Consider the following 11071-nt stretch of genomic DNA (forward strand, 5'->3'; position numbering starts at 1 on the left):
CACGATAATATACACATTATAGACTTGATAACTCATGTACAAACACTGTGATAACTTTTCCCTCCACCGGAGGGAGGGGTTTTGATGAAATATACTCTCGATAGCTTCTGTGTAAATATGATGATAGTTTACGCATCACTGTCCTGATAACTTTTATGCAAATAACATGATAACTCATACATCGTAGACATGATAAATTATGTACCTAGTCCTGGTAACTTTGTCGGTGGGGGTAGGGGTGGGGGGAGTCGTTGAAACATACCACGGTAACTTCCATGCAAATAACATGATAAATCACACATCATAGACATGATAAATTATGTACCCAGTCCTGGTAACTTTGTCGGTGGGGTTAGGGATGGGAGGAGTTGTTGCACCATACCACGATAACTCTTATGCAAATAATATAATAACTCACACATCGCAAACTTGATAACTTATGTACCCGATCCTGGTAATATGGCGACTGTGGCGAGGGGGGTGATGCCCCGCTAATTTTTGTGTAAATAACATGGTAACAGAAACATACAAAAATGATAACTCCCATACAAACGCCACTGTAACTTTTGACCTGAAACTTTTTTGTTGAAAAACATACACCCGATAATTTCTGTGTAAATAACATGATGATGTATCATCGCAGACTTGATAACTAATATTTTACGTTTAAACACCATGGTGTCTTTCATCCAAGGGAAAAAAGTTTTTGAAACATTTCACCGGTAATTTCTATGTTAAATTACCATACTTTCCCATGCTTTTAACCTTCTCGTACTGTAGTTACCAACCTTATCATGCTATAGTTATCATGTTACTCAGACCATACTTATCACGCTGGTCATTGCCAAAGTTACCAAGCTAAACTTTATTTTTTCTTTTGATATGGCAGAAATAAGAAAGGTTAAAATAACATTGTCATTCTATAATAGACAACAACAAAAGGTGGCTTAGTTGGTTATTAGGCTCAATAGGTATTACATAGACCTGGGTTCGAATCCTCTTTCAAGCACTTTTATTTTCTTTTCATATTATGCAGCGAAAAACCAGAAAAAACCACTAGCAATTTACTACGGTTTTTGAGAGAAGGAAAAAAATCAGTGAAAGCGGGAGAAACGACGCAGCGGGACGAGCGGAAGGATCGACCGAAGGTCGTGCGGATCTGTTGCTAACCACCAGTCGACTGGTAGTTAGCACAGTCCATGAATTATATACAGACTGAAACGAGTGAACACACACTACAATATTTTATACTCCCTCTCTCTTAGTTTACAGGGCGTGCGCGTACCCCTAGGTCGTTAATTTGACCAACCTAATACATGTCATATATTACAAAAAATATACCAATATAAACTTCAGACGTTCTATTTTCAAAAAGTATAATTTTTGTGTTATATAGTTTATATTAGGGTGATAAAATTGGCAGCCTAGATATACGGGTAGGACTTGTAAACTGAGACGGAGGAAGTATATATACATCTAATTTAGAAAAAAATAATTAGGACATATTATATTTGTGAACGAAGGGAGTATCTAATTAATTAATCGAGAAAGCTAAATTACAGTCGATTGGACGTTAAGAATAGATCCGCACGATTCGCCATTTCCCGTTTTCCTCTCGATCCAATTCTCCCGCGAGAAGTTTCCGTTTTTCTGCTTTTTCCTCTCGATCAACTTCCCGCATTTTTCTGGCACGGTAAAATAAAAATTTGGAGGAAGCAGGAGTCGATCCCCACACCTCCTGGTATATAACTAAGGTAGGTAATCAACTGGCCTACAATTAGCTTGTGTTTACAAGTAGGTCAGTAATCTTTTGTACATGTCTATAACGCGAGGTGAAAAATAAACCTTTTTCTTTCTTTTCCTTTTTTACACTATTTTTTTTACCATTTTGGCATTTGTTTTCTTATTCTTTTCTAGTCCGATGATTTATCTACACTTGTACCTCTTATGAGATAACTCTACTAGCCAACCACCTCACGTACGTTTCCTCTTCTTGAACAAATGAAAGTAAATATGCTATTTAACATGTCTCCTCTTCTAGGTTTGCACAAAAGTTACTGCAATGTCTGATCTTTTCCGCACTTAAGTAGATTATTTTTACCAACTAGTCTCAAGTTGATGACACTGAGGTAATTTTGGCGAGGTGGAGGGGGGGTGATGAAATCGATTTTGTGTGTGTATATAGCATGGTAACTCACACATCACATACCTGATAATTTATGTACCTCCTGGTAACTTTGGCGATTGGGAGGGGGGGAGTTGATGAAATATCCACCTCGTAAGCTTATTGAAATAACATGGTAACTCACACATCGTAGATCTGATAACTTATTGTACCCCGGTATGAAAAAAGTTCATTTTACTGCCATGAATAAAGTGGGATCTATTTTTGGCTTCTTTTACCCCCAAACAAACCCAAACCGGTCAAAACACCCCTGGCTGGTTTTTCTCCTCCCTCTGCTGATGTGGCACTAGTAAAATGGACTTTTTTCCCGGTATTGGCGGGGCGGGGGGTTAACGAGATATCCCCGGTAACTTTTGTGGAAATAGCATGGTAACTCACACATTGCAAACCTGATAAGTGTTGTGACACGGTCCTGATAACTTTTGGCTAGGGGAGTGATGAAATATACCCACGGTAACTTTTATGTTAATAACACGGTAACTCGCACGTTGCAGACCTGATAACTTATGTACCCCCGGTCTTGGTAACTTTGGTGGCCGGGAGCGGGGGGTGATGAAATATCCTCCGTTAACTTTCGTGTGAATATCATGGTAACTCAAATTTCATAGACCTGATAACTTATGTACCCCGGTCCTAAAAACTTTGTCGTCGAGGGTGGGGGTAGGGGAGTTGTTGAAACATACCACGGTAACTTCTGTGCAAATAACATGATAACTCAAACATGGCAGACCTGATAACTTATGTACCCCGGTCCTGATAAACCTGGTCGGCGAGGGTGGGGGTGGGGCAAGTCGCTGAAACATGCCACGGTAACTTCTGTGCAAATAACATGATAACTCATACATGGTAGACATGATAACTTTGTCGGAGGGGTCGGGGTGGGGGTGTCGTTGAAACGTATGATGATAACTTCTATGCAAATAACATGATAACTCACACATCGTAAACATGATAAATTATGTACCAGTCCTGGTAACTTTGTCGGAGGGGCCGGAGTGGGGGAGTCGTTGAAACATAACACGATAACTTCTATGCAAATAATATGATAACTCACACATCATAGACATTAAATTATGTACCCAGTCCGGGTAACTTTGTCGGTGGGTTGAGGTTGGGGGGGGAGTCATTGAAACATACCACGACAACTTCTATGCAAATAACATGATAAGTCACACATCGTAGAAATGATAAATTATGTACCCAATCTTGATAACTTTATCGGCGGGGGTAGGGTGGGAGGAGTTGTTGAATCATACAACGATAACTCTTATGCAAATAACATGATAACTCATACATGGTAGACATGATAACTTTGTCGGAGGGGTCGGGGTGGGGGTGTCGTTGAAACGTACGACGATAACTTCTATGCAAATAACATGATAACTCACACATCGTAAACATGATAAATTATGTACCAGTCCTGGTAACTTTGTCGGAGGGGCCGGAGTGGGGGAATCGTTGAAACATAACACGATAACTTCTATGCAAATAATATGATAACTCACACATCATAGACATTAAATTATGTACCCAGTCCTGGTAACTTTGTCGGTGGGTTGAGGTTGGGGGGGAGTCATTGAAACATACCACGACAACTTCTATGCAAATAACATGATAAGTCACACATCATAGAAATGATAAATTATGTACCCAATCTTGATAACTTTATCGGCGGGGGTAGGGTGGGAGGAGTTGTTGAATCATACAACGATAACTCTTATGCAAATAACATGATAACTCATACATGGTAGACATGATAACTTTGTCGGAGGGGTCGGGGTGGGGGTGTCGTTGAAACGTACGACGATAACTTCTATGCAAATAACATGATAACTCACACATCGTAAACATGATAAATTATGTACCAGTCCTGGTAACTTTGTCGGAGGGGCCGGAGTGGGGGAGTCGTTGAAACATAACACGATAACTTCTATGCAAATAATATGATAACTCACACATCATAGACATTAAATTATGTACCCAGTCCTGGTAACTTTGTCGGTGGGTTGAGGTTGGGGGGAGTCATTGAAACATACCACGACAACTTCTATGCAAATAACATGATAAGTCACACATCGTAGAAATGATAAATTATGTACCCAATCTTGATAACTTTATCGGCGGGGGTAGGGTGGGAGGAGTTGTTGAATCATACAATGATAACTCTTATGCAAATAACATGATAACTCACACATCGCGGACTTGATAATTTATGTACCCGACCCTGATAAATGTGGCGACTGTGGCGAGGGGTGGGGAGGGGGGCAACCTCGGTAATTTATATGTAAATAGCTTGTTAATAGACACATACTAAGCTGATAACTCACATACAAACGTCATTATAATTTTTGACCTGAATTTTTTTGTTGAAAAATATACATCCGGTAATTTCTATGTAAAAAGCATGATAATGTATACATCACAGATTTGATAACTAATATCTTACGTTTTAAACACCATGGTATTTTTCATCCAGGAGAAAAAAGTTTTTTAAAACATTTTCATCGGTAATTTATGTGCTAAATTACCATACTTCCTCATGCCTTAACCTTCTCGTACTGTAATTATCAGCCCTATCATGGTATAGTTATCATGTTGCTCATGCCATAGTTATCACGCTGGTCATGCCAAAGTTACCAAGCCAAACTTTGTTTTTTTTCTGATATGGCAGAAATAAGAAAGGTTCAAACAATATTGTTTATCCACAATAGACAATAACAAAAGGTGGCTTAGTTGGTTATTAGGCTCAATAGGTATTGCATAGACCTAGGTTGGAATCCTCTTTCAAGCACTTTTATTTTATTTTCATATTATCGGTGAAAAACCAAAAAAACACTAGCGATTTATCACGATTTTTGAGAGAAGGAAAAAAAATCAGTAAAAAACGAGCGTGGGAAGTCAGCGATCACGTACGAACTAGTGGTGCGGATCTGTCACTAACAACCAGTAGCACAGTCCTTAATTAATTTTGTAAAGAGAAAACTGGATTGGATATGTAGCTCGTCGGCACCTACGCGTACAAGCAGCCGGACAACGCCGCCCGCCTCTACCTCCACGTCGGCGGCGCCTCCGCCGACGCCCGCTGGGTCCCCGCCGAGCGCCGCGCCACCTACGCCTTCCTCGACAAGGCCGCCGCCGCCGCGGCGGAGGACGACGGCTACGACGACGAACGCCGCGGCCGTCGCTACACCTCCTCCTCGTCCTCGTCGGCCTCGCGGGGGCCCAGGTGGGTCCTGGAGGTGGGCCCGGGCCGGCGGGTGTCGGCGCCCGTGGGGCAGGAGCTGCAGCTCAAGGCGCTCCCGGGGCAGTGCCGGGCGGACTTCGCCGCGGCGGGGTCCGTGTGGGCGCTGCGCTTCCCCAACGACGCCGCCTTCCGCCGCTTCCGGGAGCAGTACGACCGGTGCCTCTTCGAGAACACGTACGGGGTGGAGGCCACGGACGAGGGCCGCCGGGAGGTCTTCGGCGCCGACTTCGCCGCCTGGGCGCGCCCCGCCGAGGCCGACGACGCCGTCTGGGCCGACGCGGAGGACGACCTCGCCCCTGCCCCCGCCAGGGACCTGCTCGAGGAGTTCGAGGAGGAGGCCGGGGACGGCAGCGGCATCCAGAGCCTCGCGCTCGGCGCGCTCGACAACAGCTTCCTGGTCGGCGGCGCCGGGATTCAGGTGGTCAAGAACTTCCGCCACGGCGTGCACGGCAAGGGCGTGTCGGTCAGGATCTCGGGCGCCCGCGGTGGCGGCAGCACCACCAGCAGCACCAACTACGCGACGCCCAAGAAGGCCCTGCTGATGCGCGGCGAGACCAACATGCTGCTGATGAGCCCCGGGGACACAGGCGCGCCCCATTCCAACGGCGTCCACCACGTCGACATCGAGACCGGCAAGGTCGTCACCGAGTGGCGGTTCGAGAAGGACGGCACCGACATCACGATGCGGGACATTGCCAACGACAGCAAGAGCGCGCAGCTGGAGCCCTCCGGATCGACCTTCCTGGGGCTGGACGACAACCGGCTGTGCAGGTGGGACATGCGCGACGCGAGGGGCAGGGTGCAGACGATCGGCAACTCCTCCTCCGACTCGCCGGTGCTGCACTGGTCGCAGGGCCACCAGTTCTCGCGGGGCACCAACTTCCAGTGCTTCGCGAGCACCGGGGATGGCTCGATTGTTGTTGGCTCCGTCGATGGCAAGATCAGGCTCTACTCCAAGAGCTCGATGCGGATGGCCAAGACGGTGTTCCCAGGGCTTGGGTCGCCGATCACGCATGTGGATGTTACTTACGATGGGAAGTGGATCCTGGGCACCACGGACACATACCTGGTTTTGATCTGCACCATCTTCAAGGACAAGGATGGCAAGGAGAAGACTGGGTTCAGTGGGCGTATGGGAAGCAGGATCGCGGCGCCCAGGTTGCTGAAGCTCAGTCCGCTTGATTCAATCCTCGCTGGGAACGACAACAAATTCCATGGTGGACAATTTTCATGGGTAAGTCTCATATTCTTATTCAGGCGCATAACATTGACTGTTCCTACTGCTTTTTGGCAATGCACTTTTTAGTCTTAACGAAACTTTATATAGAATGTGCAAGATTAGCTGTTCATCTAGACTTATGTAGTCCTGGTTATAGGTGAATTCAGTGAAGGTACTATGCTAGTAATCAGTTAATGCAATATGTTTGCTATCCATAATGGCAGTTCGCTAACTTACTAACTTGTTATTGCTCTAATGGGAAATCTGTACTGATTAAATACCAGTTTTCAGGAAAATTCATGCACACCATCTATTATTAACCATGAATATGCGGTACTAATTAGCATATCCATCTCGACATGGTAGTGTGATGACTTCTAGGGTAATCAGTAGGTCGACAGTTTCATGATACTCTCAGTTTAGACTGCATTACTTTTTGGTACTAATGACTAGAACAAGTTCAGTTCATAGTACAAATGTCAATTCAGAACCAACAGCAATTGAACCATTTCTGAAATCTCCTCTCTGTTTTTACATGAAACTAACTTGTCACTTCAACGCCATTAGATATAAGACTCTGGCGAATGGAAGTATAAATTTTCTCCATACTTTCTGTGGTTCCATGTATTCATGGATGATATAAACATGTTTCTTCAATGGGAAACAGGGTATAGTGTTTGGGAAATAGTAGCAATTTCTGCAGGATACGAATTAGTGTTCTTCCTGAATGACACTTGAATGCAATAGTCTGTTTCCCATGCCATTGCTCGTTTCAGATGTTATATTTCTGGTATCTTCATTTGTACGCAAATGGCTTCTTACAGCTTTGCTTAATTCTTCATTCTTGAAAAGCACATCCTCTGATCCGCTATCCTCTGTCATTTTGCCCCCAGGTAACGGAGGACGGGAAGCAAGAGAAGCATCTCGTCGCGACGGTCGGCAAGTTCAGCCTCATATGGAACTTCCAAAAGGTCAAGGACAGCAACCATCACTGCTACCGCGACCAGGAGGGCCTCAAGAGTTGCTACTGCTACAAGGTCGTCCTCAAGGAGGAGTCCATCGTCGACAGCAGGTTCATGCACGAGAACTTCGCCGGCTCCGACTCCCCTGAAGCTCCCCTGGTGGTCGCCACCCCGATGAAAGTCAGCTCCTTCAGCATCGCAAACAGGCGTTGATTCTGATGTTTCTCGATTCTGAACCGTAGTGTCTCTGTGCAGATTGGTCACTCGTCTAAATTTTTTTTGGTTCTTGCAACATTTTGAATGTAGAGTAATGTACTTATTTGCTTGCGGTTTTAGACTTGCGTGTTTGCTTGTTGGCAAAACATATGGCATCATTCTGAATGTTCGGACAATAGTGTAGTGAGTGGTGTTCTCTCTGTGTGTGTAATGCAAACATCATTTTCACGCGTGTACAATGAAAGTGTGTTGAAAAAGAGCATATGAATGTTTGTTCTTTCTCCTATCTTGTTATTGGTATTCAATTTCGTACCGTTCCGCAGTTCATCGGTGGCATAGATCAGTAGTGCCATACTCTGACATGTCACCAGGTGGCATTACAAGAGCGAGACGAACTTGCAAGTGTTCAGCATAAGAAAATTATTTACTGAATCCCTAGAGAATAAAAACGATTAACTGAAGGTATTTCGAGAAGTCTGAGCACAGGAGTACGCATAATATAAGACGTTTTTGCTGTTTAAATTGAACTGCAAAAGCATCTTATATTTAGTTATGGAGGTAGTAAGAACCAAGTATTTCATGAACTGGTTCAGTAGAAATTGAAGATTTCACCCGACAAGACCTAAAGTGTCGCTAGGCACCCATCATTCTGAACCGTGTTGGTACAAGTTACAGGTTCCTGTGCAGCACTCTCTAATGATTTTACGTGTGTTTTTACGGCGCCTTCCGGAAAACCTGCGCCATCATCTCAAATTACTTAGCCACTAAAGGGGAGGAAAAAAGAGAGGCTCAGGACCTCAGTGGCAACAATCGGCAGTGATGCGAGAATGCGGAATGCCGCCCTTGTACACCATGCTTTGATGCGAAATCTGGCTTGTTCTCACTTCTCAGTGATGCTGGTTTTTGATGCCGCTCAGTGAGATACTCTGTATGCTCTGACCTCTGAGAGTGCACAGTTCACACACTCCCTAAATGTGCATAAATTACACTGTTTTTCCTACGCGCGGCTGCAGTTTAACATCCAACGACGGCTCATGTGGTTAATGCTGTTGTGGATGGATGGGAACTGGGACATGGAGATAGAATCATACCGCCTCTGATGAGAACTGAAATTACCAGAGGTCAAGTGCAAGACTAGGATGAAAAAAGTGTCAACAAATTGCTTCAATGTTTTTGTTATGCTTTGCTTATTTAGAAAGCAAATCATATGCTGCTCTGACCTGAGATTATTGCACAAACAGATTAACCTTTTTTTTTATCTTGAAATTGTATCTATGCATGTATGGAGGTGCTCCTGTTGCTGGAGGCAGCGCTTTCAGTTTTCAGCGGAGACCAGATAATTGAGATCGATTTTTTCCCTCCTTTTGGGTCATCTGTTCTTACTTCTGCTTTGGCTCACTAGCATTCATCTGGTGTGAATCCCCAACCTGCATTTTAATATTGCACTGAAACTATCTATAGTCTAGCAAATCATGCAGAAATTCTGAGGACATTGCTCTCTGCTTTTGTGTTCGCAAATTTCCTGCTTCACAGTTTTGATCCCATTGCGGTTGTGATTCTTTACTGCTAAATCAGGGGGAAACAATTTGTGGTATGCTGCATGTATTGACGTGGATTCAGTTTTCTACTGTGTATAAAAATCACTAGTATCTAAGTCATTCTAAAAATCCTACTGTATAAAAATCGTATGCTTCGTCTAGTTACTCTCATAGTCCCATTGTCTTATATGCCGACACATTCGATCTTCCAATCCCCTTAAGCAAACAATACAGTACCATTTTTGCAAGAGAAAAAGAAGGATCGGATGTTTTCCTGGGAATCATCTTCTTCCCAGACGAGGACGAATGAGGTGGGACGTGGCGACCGGGACGCGCCCGCTGCCTTCCTTATCTTTTCCTGAAAGAACTATGTGGCGCTTTGGCTCATCGTATGATGCATTCGCTGCCTTAAGAGGCCCGGCCCCCCTAGTCGGCAGCCATCTGCCGACCACTGATGCGGCCACACGTAGCGCCCAGCCGCGGCGATTCGTCCATCTGACCACCCCTCTTTATGGGCTCGTCGGCACTCACCTGCCCGTGCACTCACGAGAGCACACGTCGTGCTTCGTCTACCCTCCAACGGCCTATAAATACCGCCTCGTGCTGCAGATACTTTACACAACCACCTGCACCACACAAGCAAGAGAAGTAAACACAGCAGCACTAGTGGATTTCACGACTGAGAAGGTCGGCTCAAGATGGACCACCAAGCACACGGCGCCGGCGAGAAGAAGGGCATCATGGAGAAGATCAAGGAGAAGCTCCCCGGCGGCCACGGTGACCACAAGGAGACCGCTGGCGCCCACGGGCACGCCGGCACGGTGACGCATGGCGCCCCGGCCACTGGTGGTGCCTACGGGCAGGAGGGTCACACCGGAACCACCGGCACGGGGTTGCATGGCGCCCACGCCGGCGAGAAGAAGGGCGTCATGGAGAACATCAAGGACAAGCTCCCCGGTGGCCATGCTGACCACCAGCAGACTGGTGGCACCTATGGGCAGCAGGGACATACCGGTACGGCGACGCATGGCACCCTTGCGACTGGTGGCACCTATGGGCAGCAGGGGCATACCGGCACGGCGATGCATGGCACCCCGGCGACCAATGGCACCTATGGGGAGCACGGACATACCGGCACGGCGACCGGTGGCAGCTACGGGGAGCAAAGACATACCGGAGTGACCGGCACGGGGACGCACGACATCGGCGAGAAGAAGAGCCTCATGGAGAACATCAAGGAGAAGCTCCCTGGTGGCCATGGTGACAACCAACAGACCGCTGGCACCTACGGGCAGCAGGGACACGTCGCCACGGGGACGCATGGCACCCCGGCGACCGGTGGCACCTATGGGGAGCAGGGACACGCTGGAGTGACCGGCACGGGGACGCACGGCACCGGCGAGAAGAAGGGCCTCATGGAGAACATCAAGGACAAGCTCCCTGGTGGCCACGGTGACCACCAGCAGACCGGTGGCACCTACGGGCAGCAGGGACACACCGGCGCGGCGACACATGGCACCCCGGCTGGCGGCGGCACCTATGAGCAGCACGGACACACTGGGATGACCGGCACGGGGACACACGGTACCGGCGGGAAGAAGGGCGTCATGGAGAACATCAAGGACAAGCTCCCTGGTGGCCACAGTGACAACCAGCAGACCGGTGGAGCCTACGAGCAGCAGGGACACACCGGCGCGGCGACGCATG

At 46.7% G+C, this 11071-nt stretch overlaps 2 protein-coding genes across 2 annotated transcripts in view; both read left to right on the forward strand.

Annotated features, from left to right (window-relative positions):
* Positions 1–8112, forward strand: part of LOC123139557 (protein CYPRO4) — a 9000-nt gene extending 888 nt beyond the window's left edge. Inside the window, exons 2-3 of the mRNA XM_044559336.1 lie at positions 5185–6663; positions 7542–8112. Coding sequence (XP_044415271.1) covers positions 5185–6663; positions 7542–7823 — 1761 coding nt within the window. The 3' untranslated portion in view covers positions 7824–8112. The remainder of the gene's footprint in view (positions 1–5184; positions 6664–7541) is intronic.
* Positions 8113–9967: 1855 nt separating this feature from the next.
* LOC123138917 (cold shock protein CS66-like) overlaps positions 9968–11071 on the forward strand; it is a gene marked incomplete in the record, with an annotated part of 1850 nt that continues 746 nt past the window's right edge. Inside the window, 1 exon segment of the mRNA XM_044558765.1 lies at positions 9968–11071. Within this exon segment, the coding sequence (XP_044414700.1) occupies positions 10063–11071 (1009 nt within the window).

This window comes from Triticum aestivum, chromosome 6B, assembly GCF_018294505.1.
Source record: "Triticum aestivum cultivar Chinese Spring chromosome 6B, IWGSC CS RefSeq v2.1, whole genome shotgun sequence".
Classification (NCBI taxonomy): Eukaryota; Viridiplantae; Streptophyta; class Magnoliopsida; order Poales; family Poaceae; genus Triticum; species Triticum aestivum.